General features: G+C 40.5%; 1 protein-coding gene across 1 annotated transcript; it reads left to right on the top strand.

The window, feature by feature from the left end:
- The first annotated feature begins 99 nt into the window (after nt 1–99).
- Nucleotides 100–21803, top strand: MMRN2 (multimerin 2). Its single transcript, XM_040606829.1, has 7 exons — nt 100–594; nt 11925–12047; nt 13283–13389; nt 14818–14886; nt 16039–16212; nt 17417–19324; nt 20341–21803. The coding sequence occupies exons 1-7, from the start codon at nt 311–313 to the stop codon at nt 20727–20729; spliced, it is 3054 nt and encodes a 1017-aa protein (XP_040462763.1). The 5' UTR covers nt 100–310; the 3' UTR covers nt 20730–21803.
- The last annotated feature ends 3689 nt before the right edge of the window (nt 21804–25492 follow it).

Here is a 25492-nt window from a genome sequence, read left to right as displayed (position 1 = left end):
TAGAAGGCAGCCAAGCTCAGAAGTTCCTTGAATAAGCTATATTCCTACCACCGTTTTCCCCCCGCCTCTGTTGGAGACGCTAGAGCCCCACACAGGAACCAGACTCACATTGTTCAATAGCCACGGACGTTTCCACAGTAGCTGGGAGGGTCGAAAGCTTTTTCCGCTCTTTGTTAAACTTTTTCCCCCCCCCTTCCTTCTTCCAACTTTCCAGTTAAAGAATGTTGCCGGGGCATTCCTGAATTAATCCAGGCTGTGCTTCAGAGAAGAGAACAAGAGACAGGTGTAACTAGGTGGGAAGAAACCCACAATGCTAGTGAAACTTTTGTTCCTCTATAATACAATAGGACTGGCAAAGCTGGCCAGACACTCGGACCATCATGGATATCACGATGGTTCAGTGCACAGCTCAAAGCCACAAATTTACGAGACCTCTGTATACCCCCAGAGGACTCCTCTGTCACACGAGGAACAAGGTTATTGGGAGGCAGAAGGGCTCAGGGAGAATATTCAAGATTACCCTTCAAGTGTGACCTCCCCACATCAAGAAGAGAGAGAGGATTTTGAAGCTGCAAGCTCACAGTCTCGAAACGGGTAAGTACCCCAATGTGTCTGTCTTACACGTAACAATAGTGCGATCCTGTCTGGTACCCTTTGTATCCTGTTGACAAATGACCATTTTCAATAGAAGTTTCTCTTTAAAATACATTAGATTTTAGGGATCAGTCTATATCCAAGGAGAGGTTTAAATGTTTTAACTACAGAAACAGAAATTGCTTGTGGAGGATGAAAGCACAGATGGGACTGGCTCTCTACCTAGTCCGAGATGGCAAAACAGGGTTAGGGGTTTGGACACACCTGGCAGATGCAAAGCCTTCCAGTTCTGCTGTAGCACCATAAAATAAATGCTATTTCTGGCAAAGCAGAACTGGAGAAAAACCATTTACTAACTTTTTCTCATCACAAATTAATGCTGATTATTTTTGCTGATCATGGCAACCTTTGCCCATCGTCGGCATGTGCTTGGCTACAGACTCGGGCCTTGGAAATGGAGAGAGAGAAAGAGAACGGCAGGATGTTAGCAAAATAAAAATAGTGAAGAATAAATATAAGAGAGTAAAGAATAATAAATAAGCATGAAAATGACTACAAATTCAACCCCCACAAAAGGTTTTCATGACCGTGAAATGTTTCTCGGGGCAATCTACAGCACAAAAGTAGCCATGCTGAATGGAAAAGGCATGTACTTCACTAGAAAGATTTCTAAACACTATGATTTTTTGTAAGTTTTACAGGGCACATAAGTAGGTCTCTAAATGTTTAAAATAGATGAAAACCAAGCAGGACAGTGAATGAATCTTTTATAGCCCTGATGGATGGGTACTGCAGAGCCCTGTTTGGGAGAGCTGAAACAGCAGCACAGTGAGTGCTGTTCACAGCTCAGTGCTTTAGGATGCCCTGGTATTTTTCCCTTTAAATGCTCTTGAGGAAAGGGAAAAAGGGAGATGGAAAGAGACTACAAAACCTTGCTCATGTCATGCTTCCCTTCCATGCAAACTGTAGTATGCAAAATTGTTTCTAATCTCACCTATGTGTAAAATTAGGGCCTCCCTTCTGCATGCAGCATGGTGAGTGTATTAAAATGCTGCTGTGCTTCGTACCACACCTTCCCACAAATCTGTACCTCCCACCATTAACCTTAAGTAATTTTCTAAAGCCTGTAAGCGTTGACTTCCAGTTGCCTGATGGCTAGTGTTTGATAATGACATTCCCTGTTAATTCACCAACTCCTGGTTAATGCATTTCAGACACCATCAGAGGAAGGAACACAAAGCCTAAGTGGTACTGTGGACTGCCACATTATACTGCAAGGTGGTGGTAATCATTTGATTGCTGGGTGAAATGCCAAAAGCATTCTGAAAACTATAAATACTACGCACATTTAGCAGTGTAAAAAAAGTGTATCTATGGGTCAGCAAGACACTGTAATACACTGTCCTAATAGGGATTTCTTCCTTTGCTATGTAACTTTGTTCAGCACTAGCTATTACTCATCCTAATTTCCTCCCAAGAAGATAAATACTTCCTCCTTTTATGGAGACAGTTGCATAATGAGTCAAATCATAGAGTTCTTCCCAATTATAAAGCTATGTTGATGACTACAGGCAATCAAAATCTAGCCTGGCTGTAGCTTTAAGGTGTATGTTCTTTTGCTAGAGCTGTCACATTTATAGTGCACACAAGCCCAGGAAGGTGATCCATCTTACGAAAGAAATCTGGCACTTTGAGAGGAATTATGTCCAAAAGTGAGGTGAGAGAGTGTGAACAAAAAGAGACAGCACAGTTCCCCTTGTAAGCGCATTTGAAATTCTAAAAATTCAAAGAGTTGAAGCAATGTACTTTTTCAGATCCTAAATTTCTCAAATGCATGTCAGGTGCTCATAGCTGGAGTACGCTGCTATGCATAGACAAGAAGTTGTCATCAATCTGGTATTTCCTCCCTATAAGTCTGACACATACCCTGGAAAAAAACATTGAGGAACTGGGCTTCTACCTCTAAAGCGCAGAGCAAGAAGAAAAGCAGGATTTAATCAGGAATTAAGAGATATAGGGAGATAAAGACATGCCATAAAAAAAGCCCAGGCTCATAAACAAGAATTTTCTACCAAAACTATGTCCCACTTACAGTTTGCTTTTGAAATACAGAAACACTTAGTTTTCAGAACTTGGAAAAAACCCAAACAAAATCAATGGTAACTTTGTCTGTGAGATAAAGTTTTGACTCTCATAATTATCTAACAAAAATGATGCGGTTTTTTTCCAACCTCTTGCTATTTTTCTTGTGTATTAGGAGCAGTGGCTGTTACAAAATAACGTAAGATTTTTCTAAAAAAATTACAGTATTATTTTTCTTAGTGCAGTTATCTGAATAACTGAGACATCATGACTAATATATCCAGGGCAATTAGTCAGACAGATTCCTCTGGTTTTTGTTTCAACATGTAAGGTGAAATGACTCATTAGATCCCAGCTTGGATATGGTACTTTAGTAATGAATTCATCTCACAATAACAGGATTATTCTGACAAGAAAATCAGCAAGAAGACACTAGTCTTTAGGTGACCTTTTTAAAAAGAGATAATAAAGTTGTTCCAACTTTTCTTTAGAGGAAAACCTAGGTAACAGTTTGGTATCTCAGCTGTTTGTATCTGAGCAAACAGCTGAAGCCCTGTGTATTCAAAGCTGACAAGTGCTTGTACACATTACTTACAAAATCAAAACTATCAAGAGGCCAATTTTCCCAGCGAAATCATCTTTTATTCTTTTCTCCCCAGCAACTGTGCCCTCATATGAGCTGCTTGGTTTGACTTTAGATATTTTATTCTATGGTTGAGGTAAATGGATCCATGTGTACACAAACTGTCAGCAGAATTAAAAAGGGAAATGAAAGCACAAGTATATGAAGAGACCTGTACTGTGAAACGGCTGGACTATATTAGCATTTGTTTTAGCAATGGAAGATAAAGGGTAAGAACAGTAAAAACAGGTTCTGGATTTCATAAATACTCCACGCATAATACCCAAAATAAATACATTTTCACTCTTCATTTCCTATATAAAACAGATGCCTAATGCAAAACTTCATAGGAAGACTCTGCTGTTACTGGTGGATTTCCTGTGTATGGATACAGGCAGCTAAAATGAGGCTTGAAAAGCTGCCTGGGCTATGACCAGATATGTGGAAGTTCTGCAAGTGACCCAGTAAATATCAAATAAGAGCTTGCATTAGCTCATTCCCTACTCTAATAGTCACCACTATTGGAACCGATTCAAATGCTGTCTGATCACAAGTCATATTGAAAGGGATAATTAAATACATCAATGAGACAATACACCACTGTTGTTAGCCTGACAATCGCTATATGGATGACACACCTGATAGCTCGTGAAAACTTGCCCTGAACTGACAAGCCACCTTGGAGATTTTTCTTTCTTTAGAGCCGCTTCTACCAAACACTTGGTAATGATGTGTGCCTGAGCAAGGCATGGTGCTGAGCCGACCTCAGGGGAGCTGCAGCTGAAGGAGAGGGCCATTAAGTATACAGCTGCATGCCCTCCCTTAGGTTCTACAATTCAGACCTGGGCAGAAAGAACTGGACACGCATGTCCTTCTCCACACAGCTGCATGGGAGCCAGGAACATGGTGACCCAGCCTTTGAAAGGAAAGATTCCCTGACCCTGGGAAGAACATGCTATCTTCTCCATACCCTTGCCATGAACTTACCTCTGTTGATCAGAGATCTATGGAAAGGCCTCTACTGTAATTACACTCAGAAGCGCTTGTTTTCTCTCCCTATAAACAGGTTTTTCAGGCAACGCACTGAAGCACCATTAGTGGAGCAGTGTACCCCAAGGCTCCTTCCTATCTTTTCTCAGGGCTGAGCAGAACTGCAGCCAGCTGGCCTTTATCTAATCCACGTGCCCACAGCATCAACAACAGTCAGGCTAACAACTCAGGTTTCATGTACTTGCGTTCATATTTAATTAACAAAAAAAAAAAAAAAGATAAATGAAGCATCTAAAAGATGCAATCCCATCACGTGCTAGCTCTGACAGCAAAGCCCAAAGCTGCCTGTACCCTCAGTTGGCCTATCCTGTCTGTCAAGCAACACCGTAAACCAGATCACTTAAGCATTCCAGGTTAAAAATAATCCTAGGAAAAAGCAGAGGTTATTTTTAACTTCCTCCCCTCAGTAACCACACAGACAGAGTTGGTCCCCAAACAGAAGGCTAACCCAGTAAGGGAGAAATGGACTGTGGTGATAAAATGGGAAGTAGCAGAGCAACTAAAGCTGGTTTCCCCATCTGTGGCAAAGTCTCACAGAACTTCCCTCTCTCTCCAAAAGTGCAATCATTGCCAAGTAGCCCCTGTTTTGGATTTGCCCTCCAATTGGATAGGTGATTTATATTTTCTTCTTTCTCTTTAACCCACAAACACACTCTGCCTGTCATCTATTGGGATTTTTCTTAAAATTACAATGTATCTCAAAAAAAAATGAAAAAACAAAAGCAAAAAATTCCCCAGACTCCACTACCTGAACTACAAGTAGGAAAGGCAGAGGTCTTCAGCATAAGTAAATCCTTAATTGCATTAACATATTTCGAGGTTTGGACACACGACTCTGTGAAGTCGCCCTTGATTAGAGGAAGGCTTTCTGATGTCAGCCAGGTGTGCTGTTATCTCAATGAAACACTCACCTCTTCCTCTAATTTAGCACCAAGACAGCCACAAAGAAGCAGGACTCTCTTTGTGATTACCCAGGGTGTCAAAATACAGAACAACTATCCTCTGAAGTGCAGACAAGCAGAGGAAACCCAAATCAGTCTTACTCTAAGGAAAGTCAGAACAATGCTCAATCTTAATAGCATATTTTTTTTTGTCCGCTTTTACAGGAAAACATCTATTGCTTTAATAAAGACCAGTTTCACACTGACTCATCTATCGCTTCAAAATTAGACAGGGACTTTCTCAAGAAGCCTATGGGATACTGAAATTTCCCAACAAAGGGGCATAGCACATACGCTTAAAATAAAGCAGATTTGGATGAAATGAGCTAAATGGGATCTTCAGCCCCTGATATCCTGCAATCTAGTGGAATGGCCATTGAGTGCTCAACAATAGCTTTTGCAGTGCCAAGTTCATTAACAGAAGCAACAGTTTCCTACCAAAGTTAGGTACTTGGCTCCTTTCAGAACTTTAGGAAATTCTCTGATATTTGGCTTTTGCTGAGCTGCACAGCTGCAGGCGGAATGGCTCTCCATTAGCACATTTGATGCAAATGACACACAGCTTCACTGCATGCGGTGCAGGAGTCATCGAACACTGTGCCCACAGGATTGTTTTACTTCACTGCTCCTTAGTGTGAGCTGCAGCAATTCATTCTTTCAGCAGGTAACAAGGGACCACATATTTCAGCATAGCCACAGAACCACCATCGGCACTACCACCACGTGGATCCAAAGCCGTCCCACTTGCACGGGCCAGCACCCCTTGAACGTGATTGGTAGCCAGCCCTCAGCAAAATGACACGCAGGCCCAAAACGTGATTAGGGCAAACCCTGGTGCACATCACCTGTGCCCGGAGTGGGTGGCACCTGGGAAGCTGGTCTTCCTGTGCATTTTGGACTCGCTGGTATCACCACAGCTGTGCTATCAGGTGGCTACCGGCTGCGATTCCTACTTGAAGACAAGGTCTGACAAAGGAGCGAGCATGCTACACTAGGGGTGAACTTGCGTGTGCAGGGATCAAAAGGTTAAATCCAAGTGTAAGCTGCCCTCTGAACAGGCTGTAGAACTTCTATTAAAGGGAGGATAATATAAATGAAGTAATGGCTGTGGATGCTTTGTGAAGAGGAAAAACCTTTTGCATTTATTTCCCTGAAGTAGCAACAGTTGGATTTGGCTCAAACTCAGCTCCCAGACAAGCCTGCTTTTTCTTGAGCTCCTGCTCCCAGTAAGGCTCCAGATTAAGGACTGGATTTTCTCAGAAAGCCTTCACTGCACTAATTTTTTAGGGCATTCTGCAGCACAAGTCCCAGCTGATAACAGACTAACTGGCACCACTGTTGGAACAGAAGTGGTCTTCAGGCAGCATTACTCAGGGCTCTGAAGGCTTCCAGCAGTGTCTAGAAATCCACCTGTTTGAAACTACCACTGCCACTCTTTTCAGCCCAGCTTGTTAAGGTAAACTGCAAATCAATCAGACTGCTTAAAACCCCGTGACAACCAGGGTGGTTCATGGGACGAGTCACAGGAAGATCCCAGAGCCTGCCTGAGAGGGACCTCTACTCATGCTAAGGGAAGGGTGGAGAAATACGAGAGTTTCTGCTGTGAGATTGTAAGACAGGGTTGCTGGTTGCTCAGGAAGAGCTGGAAATTCACTGATAGATCACCAGTGATCACTTGCTGCCCGCTAATTAAAAACACCGTGGCATACATTCCATGCTCCCTCAGAGAGCCAGCACCTTGTTCAACAGCTGAACACCTCCTGCAATAAACAAAAAGATAGGTCTGTCTTAAAAATGATGTGCACAGTCCTAGTTTAGACTAATTTAAATGTGGTATTTTACCTCTGTTTTACTGAGGCTGCTTTTTCTTGTCAGTGAGAATTTTGCACTGAGGGAAAAACAGAACATAGATTACTCTACAGTTAAAGCCTCATTCTTGTTTTCTGCTTCAAATGGTATAAATCAAAAGTCATTCTGTAGAAGTCAATAGAAAGTGGCTTGTTTAAATTGGAAGAACATAGTCCTCTCTACTGCAGCCCATTTAAGCAGCAATAATTGCTTATTTGATGCCCTTTGCACAGTATCAATAAGGAAAGTGTTATGGACCTGAAAAGTTTTGCACTCCGTCAGCAGTAGACACAGGAATAGCTGGACAGGAGCTTTCAAGGTAACTACAGAAACTGGATTCCTTCCGAATAGAGACCCAAGAAAACTGATGTAAAGGACAACCCAGTTGTACTAGTATAGCCAAAGGAATAGCAAAACTTATGGAAAAACAATATCCTGAAGCTTTTGTTTAGGCAAAAATTCCACTGACCTAGGAAGTGTCTGAAATTATGCATTGCAGTGCCCATCATGAGAACATGTAACTAAGAAAAATAAAGTATGTAAGTACTTAGCTGACCTGGGGGGCATTCCTCGCACTGACTATCATGCTGCAACTGTTGGCATAGCAGTGTATAGAAAAAAAAGGGACTACCCCATATTCATCTAAGCAGAGTGATAATTACTGCAGACCAGCCATCTCGCTTTATTCTCCTGGTTCAGTGGGTTTTACTTTGTTTGCTATGATATAAGGTGGTCCAGCCAAATCCTGCAATCAGATGTAGAACTGCCTGCATTTTGCTATCATAGAATCAATTAGGTTGGAAAAGACCTTTGAGATCATTAAGTCCAACTGTTCACCCAGCACTGCCAAGTCCATCACCAAACCCTGTCCCTAAGCACTGCATCCATGTGCTTTTTTAAACATCTCCAGCAATGGTGATTCCACCACCTCCCTGGGCAGCCTGTTCCAGTGCTTGACCACCCTTTCTGTGAAGACATTTTTCTAATACCCAACCTAAACCTCCTCTAACACAACTTGAGGCCAAGGTCCTCTTGTCCTATCACTTGTTACTTGCGAGAAGAAACCAACACCCACCTGGCCTACAGCCTCCTTTCAGGTAGTCATAGACAGCAATGAGGTCCCTGCTGAGCCCCCTCCTCTCCAGGATGAGCCCCCCCCCCATCCGCCCCCCATCCCACGGGTGCCCCAGCCCCTTCCCCAGCCCCTGCCCGACTCTGGACACGCTCCAGACCCTCTGCGTCCCTCTGGCCGTGCGGGGCCACAGCTGGACATAAGCCTTGAACCTGTGTTTCAGTAAAATCAGAAGGAATATCTAACATAAGAAAAAAATAATTTTAAAATCAGTTTTTAGTTTCAAGATCTTAAAGGTTCAAATAAAAGGAGCTTTGAGCTAACCTAGATTTGTTGAATCTTATTTAAATACAGACTTCTTTGTCATCAGATGTATTTAACTGCAGACAGAAGAATACACTTGCCTCAAAATAAGGCAAAAGAGGATAGACACGTGAAGACTTTATTCAATAAGGAGATTAGAATAAAGCCTAGGAAACACACACGTAGTCTATCAAAGAAAATCATTCAGATACTTTGTTTCTGGTTTAAAAAAAGGATTAATATGCTTGGAATGTAAAACAGGAAAAGTAACTGAATAAATGAAACATCTGTAGCCCTGGATTTGCTAGGGTTCCCTCAAGTGTTGCTCCAACTTGCAGTATGTGATAAACTTTACCATTCCCCAGACTGGAGAGAAAGCTCTTCTGCTCTGCTCAGACCAGCAACTTCTTTCTACTCCTCTCTCTCCTTGGCAGCAGAAGCTTGATTCAAAAGCAAACTGTATTAAAGAGAATAAAAGCAGAGGGTGTTAAGTTGGTTATATACTTAGTGAATGAAGCAACGTAACTACAAAGAGGGGGAAAAATGCAGAAGCAGAACACAAAGCTGCTGCATTCAGAAACCAGCTAAATAAAGCGCTGTTCGTGAAAACAGCAGCTCTTTGAAACTTCATAGCCTGATCCAGAGCCACTGGTGCCAGCAGATGAACTCCTGCATGTCTCGCTGAACTTTAGATCAGTCTTTACATTGTTTCACTTAACATTCAAGAATGACATATTTTCCCTCAAGGTTATACAGTTAAGGAGTATTTTTAGTTACAGATAGCAAAGTGTCCTTAAAGGAAGCATTTGACAAGATGTGCAAAAAATACTGCAATAGAAGTTTCCTCTTTGGGCACATGTATCTATATCACAGCTTATTAAAGATGGGAAAGATATGCCTCATTTACTTATATGATGAAAGAATAAATTTCGGGAAGCTTCACTTAATACTATGTTTTGATTTTAACCACAGTAACTTTTAGTGGTTTCAAGTTATGTAGCCCTTCATCTCCACAAATAAGCTTTTAAGATCAAGCGAGAAAGAACTAGTGACCAGACACTAAAGAAAAATGGACATAAAGAAATATGCCCACCGTTAAAGGAAGTTGTTATTGAGAGCGTACCAAATTCCCCTTTTTTTCATGCTATTCATTCTGCATGCTAATAACTGTCCAAAGTATGCACCAAGCTGGGATCAACCACCAATTCAATTTCTGATAGAACATAACCCCTTTCTATGAGTGAGAAGCCCACCAGAGACCTCCAACACATTAACAGGTTTTGAAAAGGAATCCTCGTGTTTTCCGTTATGTGTGTGTGCACATTGACATGTGCTACACAGCTGAAGTACTCAGTCACACGATGCCCCATTCTTGCTCACACACACGTTGATGCATGTAAACATTTGGTTTAGATTCGTGTGGCTTCCATGACTCAAAGGACCTGTTGGAAGCTGTGTATGGTGGGAAAAACAAATCAGCCCAGATGGTGATTCATGGGGTGTGGATTGTTTTCGTTAGGAAAGAACAAAACACTAAAGCCAACAAAGCCTATTTTAAAAGGAGGTTTCCACAGTGAATGCAGACTCCTGCCTGGATCTGGCAGGCATCCCATGGGCAGACCTAGCAATGATGCCAGCGAACTCCAACAGCAGCAGTGCCCAGTCACTTATTTCCCCAGAAAAAAAAGCAGAGGATGTGAGGGGGGAAAACCCACTCCCATTTATGGCTTGCTGGGCACATGAGAGAGGACAGCCTAAATACAGGCGCAAGTCAGGTCTCTGTTTCAGAGATATTCATCTTAAACCAACCACTGACAAGCAATGCAGCCTTACAAAGCCTGGCAGACTTATGGGCACCTTGGAGACAGACATCAGCCAGGGCACGTGTGTTCGTCTGTGGCTTCAACTGAATTGCCCGGTGACACAAGCAGAGCATTTGACTCTCGAAGATTAATGATTTAATAAAAATTTGAGAATTTGTGTTCTGGTTCAGTCCCACAGGAAACAAGGCTCCCATTGATAAATGGGATAAAATTCTCCCAGTCACTTGCAAAGGCCTTAAAACTACAGCTCATCGAAACAGCTGGTTTGGCTTGAAATCACCACGGAGGCTGCAGCCGCCTGCTTTCCTGCGCAGCCCTCCCAGCGCCACAGGCTCCGGCAGATTCCTGCCCCTGCTTCTAACAGATGAAGAGTTTTGCTTGCATGAGCGTCCGCTGAAATCGTAACCACATTTTCCTTAAAAAACAGGGGAACACAAAAGGCTGTTTATGTCCCAACAAGCCTGGTGAAGTGTTCCCAGCTAGCCCAGGCTGTCTGCCCTTTCCAGCCTGATGCCTCCAACTCCTTTGCAGCTTCTTCCCCTTCTCCTGGCTGCCTGGCCACTATGGCCACAGCTTCTGCTTTTGGGCAGGACTCAGTTCCCCAATATTTCTGCAACTCTCTCAGACAGGCAATTTTTTTCCATATATGCTGATTATCAGAGATTTGGTTCCTGTGTTCCCACTTAAAAATATACTGCTTAAAGTTCAGTTGTTCCCATTATATTTATTACTCCTCACTTCTGGTCTTGGATAACTGTCACTTCTGATCTTGGATTTTAACCATTGAACTTCAAACAACATGTCTTGACTTTAAACTCTTGAAAAGGAAGAGATTCACCTACACTCTGGGATTAATAGATGCCTATATAATTCTGACATGTAAAATTTACCTGACTAGTACAACTCACTTGTCCTTGCTAGAAGCGTAAAGCAGAAACCCAAGAAACCCAAGAAAACAACCCTCACTTTTCCAGCGCTATTTTCCTGCAGATGATAGGAGAAATTATTTCAAAGCTAGTCTAACTAATAAAATGCAACCGGTTACTGTATTATCTTGAAGTAATACTTAGGAAGACATTGATTGTTAATGGAGTTTTTGTCAGATTAAGTTTTCAGAGGCAGTCTGCCTCAACCTGATGAGTCAGTCATTAGGCATCTGAAATGGCAACATGCTGATAAAGGCAATTTGACATTTAAAGTGACATTAACCTGCAGGTTATCATGGACTGGAAATTTCTCCCACTAAATGAAAGGACTGGAAATGGAACTATAATGCATCAAAGTTTAGACAATCAACCCTTTTGTAACACACCGAGATAAACATCCCAGATGAAAACAAATGAACTGGGAGTGGAGGGAGAAGCCAGCAAACATTTTCCATTTTCCTCATCATCAAGCTGAAAAAAGAAAAAAAAAAGGAAAAAAAAAAAGGAAAAAAAAGGAAAAAAAAGAAAAAAAAGAAAAAAAAGAAAAAAAAAGAAAAAAAAAAAGGAAGGGCCCTCTGCATTTCACTCTTCCTTGGCACTGTTACAAGCAGAGACTTAAGATGACCTACTTCAAATTCCTTTCCCATGTCTGTCTTCCACTAGGAACTGGTGCTCCTTCACGCAGTCCCGGCTGGTAACATACATAGAAGCCTGCATGAAGGAGAAGTACATCATCAATTCCCAACAGCCCTGTCTAAATGGAGCACCAGACTGCCAGAAGATCATGTAAGTATCCTAAATAAAACCACTGAAGAAAACAGAATTTTATCTGAAGTATCTAAATGATAGTTTCAAAAGTATTTAGTGACACATTTCAAAAAGAATTGAAGCATCAGCTCAGCCTAATACCAAAGTGATGCAGGGTCTGACTTACGCACCTAAGGTGATCAGGCATTTCAGTAACCTGGGAGAACAACTGCCTTTCTAAGCCATCAAGTACAGGACCACACAGTGATTCAGTGATTTTTCAAATCTTCTCACATGTTCGTTCAGACACAAACAGGGACCACATGTTTTCCATGATTTTCAGGTCACAATACACATGCGTAAGTTAAAAAAAATCTCTGCCTGCAGCCATCAGTAAAACCATTTATGTGGCAGGAGTCAGAGATGGGCAACTGGCCAAGTGCTTACTCTTCTTTCAGAAGGACTGGCTGCCCAAAGAGTACTGGTGAAAGCCAGCGGTGTACCTTAAGGTACCAGGGCTGATACAATTTTAATGTTGGGAGACACTGAGTCACAACGCATTTATGAAGTGAAATAATATTTAATACTCACCTATGTTTTCACATCTATGTAGTTACTTGATTGCAAAAATGCTTTTGTTATTTGTTAATACAATTAATTCCTCTTTCTTTGAACAGAAAAAAAAGTTTCACAACTATTTTAGTGGACTTTTTACAAATTTGTATCTTCCTTGGTACCAGTGACATTTTGGGATGTTTGTTTAAAAATAAAACTTTCTCTACAACTCATCAGAATATTACAGAAGTTGAAGCTCCATCCAAACTTGATTGAAAAGGACTGTATTACAATAAACATTGCAGTTGCATTACTGATAGTTGCATAAATTTGCCATCTGTGACATTTCTCAGACTTGCATCAGATCAGTGTCAACGTACTTGGAAAAACACCTCTACCAAAGAACAATCAAGCGTGAGGCAGAGCACTGGAGCCCTGCTCACTGAATAGTACTTAGATGCTGTCTGCATGTAAGAGTGTGTACACACCTCCTGGTGTAGACAGTAATCCTGAAAAGCAATCTTATGTAGGGGAAAAAAATAAATCACTGTGGACTGCCTAAATGTTTTACTAAGCAGCAGTGATACAGTTTATGACAAATGTCTTAACTGCATTCTGCATTAGTTGTCTAGGACACACTTGGAACCAAACTGCTGCTAGTCCGAATGATGCCAGCTGACTGTAACTTGCAATCTAATGCCCAGACCCTTACTCCCCAGGTACAGGAAAGCTCTGAAGCCAGTCTATCAAGTGAAACAGAAGGTTTTGAAGTCTTTACAGTGGAAATGCTGCCCTGGATTTATTGGCAAGGACTGTGAACAGCGTGGTAAGGAAAGCCAGGGAACAAGCATGAGAATTAAAGACTAAATGCCAGTCACAGTGGCAAGAAAAAAGTTTGCCTATTTGTTTCTCCTCTTTTTGAGAACTGATGCCTTACTTTCTTTAATCTGCTATGCCCTAAATCACGGATACCCTGAAAGAAGAAGTAGCTGTAATTAGCTGTAATTCTTTTGCTGGTAGCATCTTTGTAATCTTTACACATGGAGAAAGGTATTAATTTGCTGGGGGAGGCTGGGGGGGGAGGAGCTGTCAGATGTACAAGTCCATTTAGGAACGTCTAATTCCAGGTAGAAACTGGTGACATCAGAAAGTAACACTAGTATGTGAAATGCCCCTACGGTCAGTTTACAGGATGAAGTCATCTGGCTAGGGAAATCACAACGCATCCAAGTTCAAACAAGGTAGGCAGCGCTCACTCCGCCGCCTGCATTGCTGCCTCCTCTCTGCTTCCCCTGTCTGCACAGACACCGGCTCCTAGAGCGGGGAGCAGCTCTACAACACAAGAACAGAGGCCAGGCTGTTACTTCCACGGAAGCTCTAGCGATAGCTTTTTACATACAATAAACTACTACAACTCTTTACACTGCTGAATAATGGTGAGTGCAGCTACTAAGTCAGAGAGGGGAACATCGCTTAAAAACTGGAGTGTTTCACAGCGTGGGCAGGATTTAGCAAATAATACTCCAAAAGCAGAAAAAGAATTTAAATGGATAAAAATGGATAAAATAGCAATTAATGCAATCAAAACAAAAAAGGCAAACATCTGTGTGAAAATTTTCACACAACGTATGTCGAACTCACCTACAGACTCCACAGATAAAATGGGAATGTCTCTTATCTCTGTAAGGTTTAGCTTTTTTTCCCCCACAGATAGCTTTTATTTGTAGATTTATCTCCAGGTGATACCTTGGCCTGACCTTCATTTATAATGTTGGAAAGATATTACCAAATGCAGTGCTTCTAGTCTAGTTTCTCCTTCGTTACGCTCATTGACCAAACCCAAATGCTCCACCTTTATCTCCTCGTTTGTACAGCATCACTCACTGTAGCCGGTGCCAGCAGAATGTTCAGATAACTGTGGAACAAGGAAGAGAAATTTGCAGATTTTTTGATAGGACCCCCCAGAAAAGCAAGCATACATACATACAGATTTATTTCCTAGGAGCAATAACTCAGCATGAGGCAACACACCACCACCACCGCACAGCACGAGCGTTTATGCAGTTGTACGCCAATGCTGTACCACAAGCAAAGTGAATTCTCCAGACAAGGTGTTCTTTACCCAAGAAACCTGCAACGCAGAAACCTGTCTCCACATCAGTAATACTAGACATGAAATTGCCCTGCGCTGCTTTGTTAAATTGTAGTAGTTTGTCTAAAACATTTTCACAGATGTATTATGTCTCAATTACAGATGCCAATTTTATTCTGGTGCCAGGAAGTCAAACTGAAGGACAGGAAGAAGAGGAGTTCTCAAACCACAGTATGTGCTTGAGGTTACTTTGCTTGCCACTCTTTTACCTCTCAGCCACTGACGAGAGAGAGAGATGGATTTTTTAGCTGCAACTTTACAATGATAAGCTATGGACAATATCTCTAGTGAAAGCATTATTTGGGAAAGCTTGTATACAACTACATTTACTGGCATGAATGAGGGCTTTTGCTGTATCGCTACACGAATGCTCTAGACAAAGCATGCAAAAGTTTCAAAGTTGGTCTGGTCATCAGTGATACCCAGTGAGAATGCCAGCTGGTACAGAGCATTAAACTTCAATGGCATGCAAGTTTAACCCTTTGCTCTACTAAGAGGATTCACAGGAAAGCATACCATGCTTAGAAGTCTACCAGAAAAACAATCCGCTCAAAATCCTATTTCAGAGCAGCTACCCAGTAGCTTTTTTTATTATGAGGTACCATAGATTTGTACCTCAGGCACTCCAAGTATTCAAAAAGGACCTTTCCTTACCTTCTGGGAAATGGTGTGGCTTGCAGTGCTATGAAGTATCTTCTAGCAATTGGCTTTAGGGCAGTACTGCAGCTCTGAAAGAGTTGTCTTTATATTATGCTCTCAACACCGAATGAATAAGCAGTTTCTTTAAATGACTTAAGTTCATAAAACATTAGATTTAAAAGTCAAAGTTAACCCTGGGGGGCGAGAGGCCCCCAGGATGGCACAGTTGGGATATACCACTTTCTGCAGCTCTCAGCTATGACACTGGCACTCTATGCTTAATGTGTATGCTTAGTGGAACATCTCAATTGCTCTTTCATCTTCTCCTTTTATTTTGGGTTGGTAAACCTTGCTACCCTTTAAGTCAATGGCTTGGAAAGGAGTCATTATTCCAGGATATTTTTGTGGCGTGGGGAGATTTTAAGTGAAGAGCATTTTACTGCCATCATGGCTACTGTGGCTGAAGTTCTGTTAATATTTAAATATATTTGGTTTTCATCACTGTTGAAAAAACTCTTTGCAAGGAAACCACGAGTTAAGGTGCTATAAATCAACAAACCTCCTGTCAGTGCAAAATTTTCAGAGCAAAAAGCACACAGGTGTTCTCGGAGATCTTGTAGGAATACCTGTCACCTGGTTGCTGCACTCCATTGCATGATTTTGTTTTTTTAATCTTGTGATTAGTGTCAACATCAGTGGAATCAAGAGAAATGTTGGAAGTCATTCAAAATCATGAGGCTTTACTGGATGATCTTCAAAGTGATATTCATCAAGCAGTCAGCAACTTAGGTGACTTACAGAGAATATTTGAAAACAACGGTACAAGCATGGTGTTAGAAGTGAACCAGAGCAATTCAGGTGAGAGGTCTGACCCAGAATTATCAGCCTGCCAATAGGCCCTGTACAACCACGCAGATCAGAAAGAAAACTTGAAAACAGAAATACCCTGATAGTCCTTGGTCTGCTGGTTGCTTCTAAAGAGAGAAAAAAATACGGTTGCAATTCCAATACAAATGAATGAACGTAATTAAAGAGTAACTTGAAAAGGGAAATGCAATGGAAGGCAGATTCCTTTGTACTTTTCAGAATATGCCTTAACAACAGAATAAAGAGGTTGCTCATACTTAAAATCTGTTAGCTTACTATTCTGCTTCTATGGCTTCTTCTCTTCCATGGGGATGTAGAGTTTAGATTTGGGTTTTGTTCTTTTTTCATACTCATGCTGTGTACTCTGAGGGGAGGAATACTGGACTGGTGTATGTAAAAAACCCGATAACATTCAACCCATTCCTGGAACATTATTCCCGCCATATACAGGATTGGGAAAAAAACAAGGCTACTGAATTTGAGCTACTAATGTGAGCCACTGTCTCACAAAAAACATGTTCTAATCATCAGAAAATGGTTTGGGTTGGAAGGGACCTTAATCATCATCTAGCTCCAAGCCCCCTGCCATGGGCAGGGACACCTTCCGCCAGAGCAGGTTGCCCAAAGCCCCGTCCAGCCTGGCCTTGAGCGCTGCCAGGGATACAAACTGTTGTCCTCAGTGAACTTGCAGGCATTCAAGTTTGAACATTAAAGACAGAAATCAAACCTTATTAAAACTCCTACCTAGTACAGATACTTCACAGATTTTTCAAGTGACTTGGTTCTGGTTTACTTATTCAGCTGTTAAGATGCTGTATAACTTTGTGAAGTAGAAGGTACATTGTAGAAAGCATCAGAACAAGAACAACATTATGAGACAGCCAAATAAGCAGGAGCCTGCCAGCTAAGAACTGTTGTGAAAACGGGCAGTATTTTTTATGACTTACAGGGCTGTCAATACATATTTAAGTTATTGCCTGCAGACTCAAAGACACAATGTGCTTCACAGTAACCTTGATTTAAAATTAGGCTATTTTTGCAATTGTCAAAATTTATCATGCGGTCAGATTCTGGGGAGTAATATGGCAGTTACTATAGAAAAATACATACTTAACTTACTCTGGCAACACCAAGATGTGTTCCGAAAGCAGAATTTAAATTTAATGAAATTAATTTTTTTCAACGGTGTTAACAGATCTACAGGAAAGGCTTCTGCAGCAAGTTTTGTTTCCCCACGTGGAGAATTTTCTAAGGAAACATTTTAACCCAGTGTGGGCAAGCTTCAACAGAAGCTTACAGAACCTCTCGACCATGGTAAGAAACCTGTCCCATGATGTGCAAGTCAACAAGAAAAGCATAGAAAGATTCCAAGAGAGCACTGTGCCCAAGAAGGAATTCCAGGAGCTGGGAACTAAGTTTGAATCAAAAGTCCAAGAAAACATCGTGAAAGTCGATCAGTTGAAAAGAGATATAGAGAACCAATTGCAAATGCAGCAGGCCAGTACCCACTATAATCTCACCACGATCAAGGCAGATACTGACACAAAGCTCAAGAAGTTTCATAAGATACAGCAGTCTCATTTTGTATCTTTGAACAACAGCATAGCAAATGTGAAACAAGAACAAAACAATCTTGAAAATAAATTTGAGATTTTGAAAAAAAATTTAACAGAACTCTCCTCGCATCATGGTCCCAAAGATGAAAATACCCATTTAACCATCAGACAAATAAACGACATTCTGACAGGGCATGCAAAGCAGCTTAAAGAACTTTACATGGAGTCAGATGTGGCCTTTCAGAACATTGCAGTTTTAGAGAGATGGTTTAAAGAGTTAAAAAAAAATATCTCAAAGTATAGGCCAGAAGATCTTACAATAACTTTAATGGAGAAATCACTTATTATGGAAGAAAACAAAGCAGCAATGGAAAGGCAGATAGCAGAGCTCAACTATACTCTCTCAAATCTTCGGGAAAACTATTCAGATCTGTTGAGGTACATGGAGGAATGTAATTGCCAGAGATTATCTTCTGACACTGACGTACTGGAGGAAGATTTAAAGAATATCACTTATTCCCTTGAAGGCACCCAATCAAACTTAAAGGATATGAAGCAATTAGAGTCAGTATTCAGAGATCTCTTGAGGAATGAAATTGAAGAGCTCTCCTCAGCTTTTCCATCTATCCATCAGTCCCTTAATCTCCGTCAAGAAGAAAACAGACAGCTTCAGTCACAAGTTACGGCTTTTTCAGAAGACATAGGCTTCTTGAAGAAGAAAGATGAAGAAATTCATCAACACATCAAATTTCTCAACAGTTCTTTTGGCTCACTTTTAGAAGATGCCATGCGGCACGAAGCAGCACTGGAGGCTTTACTGGGAGAAGAATTTATGGAAGTCTTGTTTGAAGAAGATCCTAGTATCCTAATATCATCAGTATTTCAGCTGCAAGAATCTCTCAGACACATCTCAGATAAACTCCAAGAACAAAATGTGACTTTAGAATCTCTTATAAAGAGTTTTCACCTGTTGGAGAGAGGTCAACAGAAAAAACACGATGCTCGTACATCTCCCATGCATCCCAAAGAAGAAATGCAAACATCCTCCACTCTAGATGAAGCTAGTAGTCAACGCAGCATTGTAGAACATATGGAACCTAACTATGAAGCTGCCAAAGATGACTTGGATAGCTCAGCTTATCATGATATCATGACTCTGAAGAATGATATCAAACACCTGAGCCTGGCAATCAAGAGGCATGAATCCAGAAATGACATGAATCTCTGCTGCAATCATACAATAGCAAATGTAATTGAGCCACTCAACATTTCTGTGGAAATTCTCTCAGCAGACTTCACAACCATCAAGCAGAAGCTGGAAGAACATCTGCTAATTTTTAAAAAACTATTTGGAAGCAACGAAGAATTAGTTGCCTCAAATGTAAGTCTGGATATTACAAAGATTCAGTCAATGCTAACCAGAAAGGGGAGAAGGCAACAGAAAGGTCAAGGCAAGCAAAGAGACAAGAAAAAGCCTGAGAAGCACAGAGAAAATACCCAAGTGATAAGTGGAAGAAATACAGTGCAGACAGAGCTTTTGGAAAAAGGTGGGTTCTTTTCTTTTACTTGTTCATGTGCAGGTCTGGTTTCTTTCTGGGCCCTGCTCCAAGTTCCACACACAGAGCATATTAGCTGTGAGACCTGTCAGGTACCTTGTGGGATGCTGGAGGGAGAAATGCTGGCGTTATTTACATCCTCCCCCCTCCATCAAAATCAGCAGTTCCGAGTGAGAACCAAGTCGATGCACTGCTGCACTTTGCTTGAGGCCAATAAAATTACACCCATTATAGCTGCTGGGAAATTGGCCTTGAACTAATTGAGCTTCAGATGTTTAGAACACAAATTTTGTTTGTAGATGCTCATGTTAATACAGTAGCAGTTTTCTCTTTTGAAGCTGACAGGGGGTGCTAGGCTTCCCGGTCTTGACTTTTCCTCTGTTACTTGAGTCTGGAAGGAGCATACTCAAAGCACCAAATCTGTTCTAATGCAGACAGATACATTAAATGAACTGCTATAATTTGCACAAGTGGAACAGGGAGGACCTGCCAGAGCGAACACTCTCTCTTACAGCTAAGCTTCAGAGACAAGTTTTCAGCTCATACTTCACTGTGAGTGGCCGTTTCCCTTTCCCACTAAACATGTGGCCATAAGCACCTGCCTGGTAATTAGAGCCATCGCAGTTTTAGCATTGGGTTTTATGATTTTAGCCATCGTTACAGACAGAGCAAAAACCAGCCCTTTCAGGCATCTGTGCTGCAGAACTGCAGTTAAGACTGAATAAGCAGAGAATGTATTTCAAACTAATTTATTTTTAAGACAGCAAAAAGTGCTACTTCTCTTTTTCCTGGGTGGTCTCAACTTTATACTTTCCAAGAACAGTGGTTCAGGTATTTCCAGGGAATCATTTGACTGAATCCCAGGCACATACCCATTTCACATCTTTAGCTCTACAAAGAAGCATTCCAGAAATCAGGCCTGATAAGGTGGGACATAAGTCGAAGCCCTGAATCCTGGGAAAAGAAGAATGCTCACTGCTAAAATCCTGTTCCTCTTTCTTTTTCAGATTCATTTGTGGCATTCCACGTGGGATTCTCAGAAGGAAAGGATAAACAAAAAACTCTGAGGTTTAATGAAACTTACCTCAATTATGGAAACAGCTATTTCCCTGAACATGGCTACTTTAAAGCACCACATAAAGGTGTCTACCTGTTTGTCATCTCTGTGGAGTTTAGTTTGGGACCAGCAGTAGGACAGCTGTCCTTTAGCCGTGGGTACAAAAGAACTCTCTCAAGTAGTCAAAGGAAAGCACCAGATGGAAACACCATGACTACTTTTGCTATGGCAGAAATGGAGAAGGGAGAGAAAGTATGCTTTGAATTGCTGCAGGGCTCTGTAGCAAAACGGAGTCCACCTGGGACAACGATGGGTGGATTCCTATTATTTAAAACTTGAATAGTGACATTTTGTTTTACTGATATCTTTCCATAGATACAATGGATCAATTCACTATTGCTTCATCTGTGATGTATTCAATCCTACTGCATGTGTTTAAACATAGCACTACCCTAGATTTGTCTTCATGCTTCTTTTCTGGAAGTGTTTGGCTTTTGATTAGTTGCTTATGAGCAGCAATGGGATTGTCTTTCAAGTGGTAACCCAATGGTTTGGACTCCAAATGTATCAGTACGCACGTTCCCAAATCTTTCCATTGTGAGAAATTGTACCTAATTAGAAAAACTGTTCTGTCGGACTTTCTTCACTTATAATGTAAATAATTTCCCATTTCCCCTGGCAAAAGAGTATCCTCCCATGGCAAATACCCCCACCACTGGCATGGAAAAGATTTTAGGAAGGACTGTATATATGAACTTTCACATTTTGTAAATAGTAGCTTAAAACCAAGAACTCAGGACAATTTTACCTTTTAGCTCTCTGTGGACCACAGGCACTCACAGTCTGTCTTGTAAACTCCTGCAACTCACTCCAGTGTGTGCACAACATGAACACTGGAAGAGATTGATCAAACCCAGTAAGATGCACCCTATGCTAGTACTTGTAAGCAAGGATCTTAGAAATGGCCTAGTCTTTTTGCTTCTGAGCCTATGTTGTACTTCAAACATACCACAAAAATTTAATAGTAATGTAATATTGTTAAGACAAATTACGTCTACACATTTAGACATTAGGAAAATGTCTACAACATTCAAAAAATATTGGTGAAAATGCAGTTTATTTTCAAAGATAACCCTGAAGAATATTGTGACCTCAGACCAGAGTTCAGCATTCGGTAAATAGGTAAAACCAAGCAAGCAAATAAAACTTACAGCAAAAAGGCAAGCTCATTGGTCTGCTGTCATTGTTGACTATAAAATAAATTTATAATTAGAGTAAACCAAAACAGTACTGCAAAACAAAACAAAACCAAACCAAATCTGAACTGCAGAGTAGTTTTGAACTTCCAAAATCTCAATGTCTGGTCATGTCCTGAACTTTTCTTCTGTCAAATAAAATATCCCAAAGCTTTAATTTTAAAGAAGTTAAATTACTATGGTGTACTTGTCTATCCTCATGCTTTAAAAAAAAAAAAAAAATTAAAACAAATTTGCCAAAGTTAAATACATTTAAAATTCCCAATGTTTTTGATTAAAGAGGTAAATTCTTATCATGTATTTTATGCCCTTTTAAGGTAGCATTTTCTAATAAAAATCTATCCTGCCATGAAGGGGTTTTCTCCCCACCTACATGTATTCTAATCAACACTAAACTACAAATTTGTTAATAAACCACATCGGTACAAATACAGATTGCACTTAAGACATCATCTTGACAAGCAGACAACATGCATCCTCTGAAATAGCTACAAAGCAGTTTCAGCTACTGATTTGCTGAAAAGATTGTTCTTCTCCATCCTGAAAAATCCAACAAAGCAAACAACTAAAAATGATCTCCCATCTACTCCTAACAAGTGCTGATTTTCGTATGAGATTAACGGGCCAGGTCTCCCCATTCATCTAGCATGAAGCCACATCTTGCACTGCTCTGTGGCAAGTAGCACAAAGTGCCCACAAGCTCAGTGTCTTCTTCTATCCCACAGACTGCTCAAATATGAGTGAAGTAAAAGAAGAAAAAATTCAAGAGGTAAAATGTGAAAAAGGAATAAAAGCATCACATTGTAAGATTGGGTTCTTTGAGTATAAAGATACTATACTGGGGTGGACCCAGACGTTTTTACCAGTGGCCCTCCAGTTACGGACTTTTGTGGTGGCAGCATTCTGCAGTGCCAAGCCAAGCATGCTGCCTAGGTCAGGGTAGCTCAAAGAAACATCCCATCTTTAGTGCACACCAATTTTGCAGCTACCAGCTGAGTTCCACAATTCAATACAGACAGGGGACACACACATTTATATTTAAAAATGCTTTGCTTGTTTTAAAGCTTTGACAGAAAGCTTCCACTGGAACAAAACCCATAGAGCTACTTGGAAAAGGATTTGGTAGGTAGTAAAAGCAGGATAGCAGTTCATCCAGACAGGACTTTTAAAGGTTTGGTATCCTTGTGCTTACCAGAGTTTACTTTTGTTGACAAATCAGCCGGGCAAGTGCAGAGATCATTGACTCCAGAGTGAACACAGTATTAACATGAAGGCATTTTCATACTTGTCTTCTTCAAATATGTGCTTAAGTTAGCCACCTGCATATTCAAAGACGACACACTTGACTGGAAGACTCATTTTTAGACTATGAAGCAAAAAATTAAAAAAGGATAATGGGTTAAAACATTCTATTGGCTGCATAAGTCAGGAAGCCTGACCTCCTTCTCAAGCCACAAAAGAAAGACGATTAAGCTACTGGCTTGTGGATTTTTTTGTTTTTTGTTTTTTTTTTTAATGAATACCTCAGCTTTTTAGTAAATTTCCATCTAAATCAACTCTCAAATAGAAGCCAACTATTTGACTACTGGTATAAATTTCTTTAAAACACCCCACAAAATTGTTTTGTTGCTTGCTTTTTTTTGTTTTGTTTGTTTGTTTGGTGGTGGCGGTGGGGGCACTGTTTGTTGGGTTTTTATGGTAAGATTAACACAACCACATCACCATGACCTGCATTTTTAGACAACAGATGACAGGAAATTATTTTAATGAAGGGACGGCAGACTCCAGATCAGGACTTAGAGGAAAGAAAAACTTGCCACGAAAGTGGCAAGAGGACAATGATACAAGGATGATTAATTGACAATTAAAAAAATAGCTACTGGTTAGCTCAGTGGATTAAGAATAGGGGAGTTTTCAAACATGATAAACAAACCGAAGCTGACCATAGGCATTAGGAAAAGAGAGTTGTCTGTAAGAGCAGGCAAGTTGCTCCGGTGTAACTCATAGCCGATCAACCAGATTAGCAGGCCCGATGGCAGTTTCAGCCAAGCACCAATAGGCACAGAAATACGCATGCTCAGTTCAAGACAGAGATATATATACCATCAATGTAAACCTCACATTTTAACAAGAAAAAAGAAAGCTTCCACCTTCTCTCAGTACTTCTCAGAAATCTGCCAGAGAACACTGCTAATAGTTCAGGCTTCTGGATTTCAAGATCAAACCACCCACTAAGCTTTATAAAAAGATAAAAAAAGCTGTGCATCTTAATGCCTTCATGTAATTATTTCATTACTGAAACCTTCACCACTTTATGAATATTGACACCTTACAGCATTTTAAATTTTTTTAAAGTCTCCTAATTTTTTCTTTTCCATTATAAAATGATCTCCTTCCTTACTCAGAATGCAAGTACCCAATCTATATAAACGATTTTACTTTCTATACATCCATCAATGCCTGAATTCTGCTGTCAGATGCATCTGAAATCACTTCAAATACCCACATCAATCCAGTCTCTGAAGTCCATGGTGGTCACCGCTCTCAAACCAGATTCATGAGGTGGTCAGCCCACAGCAGCGGTCCGTTCACAGCTCAGATTCACAACTGGTATTGACTTACTACATTAACATCAGCAAGAAAAGACTGAAGTGGTATTTTTAGGAAAGGCAAAGATAAAACTGCAGAAGGGATTAATGAAATTAATTACATCTGATCCTATAGGCAATTAGTGATACTTCTGCAACTTATTTAAAAGCTTGTGATTCAATTCACCAACTACTCGGTATGCTTTTTGGCTTGCACACAAAACATACATGTGGGTTTTCAGACATGTTACTGGGTATAGCTCTTTCAGTTCTAAGAGACTGATGCAAGCTCATCAGTAGCATTTCTTATGTAGAGGTCAAAAACAATCACATATAAATGATAACATTTTGATATTTATTATTAGCACGCAGAAAAACTTATTTTCTCTTATCGCCTGCTTCAGTTTTTTCAAAATGTAGGATATGGCACCATCCTGTGGTCATTTCAAGAAGCAACGCTGGAGGGTGGGGGCAAGCATGCTGGTCAAGAATGGTGCAAAAAGTTTCAGTTACCCATGGTATTTTCATTATGTCCTCCTGTAACGCTAATATAAAAATCCTAGTTTTCAATCCAGCCATGATCAGTGTAATCAGTGGCGATATTCCAAAGCACACGATAATCACAACAGTAAGAAAAAGTTTACTTTGCCAAGGTACTAATTATAAGGAGACCAAATCTTTGTGCAGTATAATTTCCTGGTATTACGTATTAAGGAAAAAACAGGTTTGAGACAGTCTTCCCAGAACTCTATTGCAAAATTCAGCACATGACTTTACAGGGGAAAAACGGGTGTTATTATTATGTTTGTAACACACCAATAACAGCTTATATATATATGATACTCAGATATCGAAACCTTTCAGCTACTGTAAAAAACTATCTTTAAAGCTAAAATTATTCCTGCTAAAAGGACAAAGTAGAATAAAAACTGGTCTTACTTATTGGTCCTTGTAAATAAAAGTGAACTCTGTGAAGAGTAGTGGCCAATAAATTTCTACAGTGAGAAAATTCTGAGATTTTGTAGCATTGTGTACTCACAGATGAGATACCCCCTTGATGGGTCTTCATTTGCTTGAATCACAACACAGTGAATTTAGCAGGCTATACAGAAGCACCTGCATAATTTTGCAGCCAACAGCACATCAGCATATTAGCTCAAATCTCTTAATTTGGATACCACTACACAAAAAGAATGCTGTTCACAGAAGGAACAAAAAATTTACTGAATCTCCCACCCCTTTATTTCTTCTCTTTTTA

Source organism: Falco naumanni, chromosome 9 (assembly GCF_017639655.2).
Source record: "Falco naumanni isolate bFalNau1 chromosome 9, bFalNau1.pat, whole genome shotgun sequence".
Taxonomy (NCBI): domain Eukaryota; kingdom Metazoa; phylum Chordata; class Aves; order Falconiformes; family Falconidae; genus Falco; species Falco naumanni.
The sequence above is the reverse complement of the archived record's forward strand: the minus strand, read 5'-3'. Positions and strand labels throughout refer to the sequence as shown.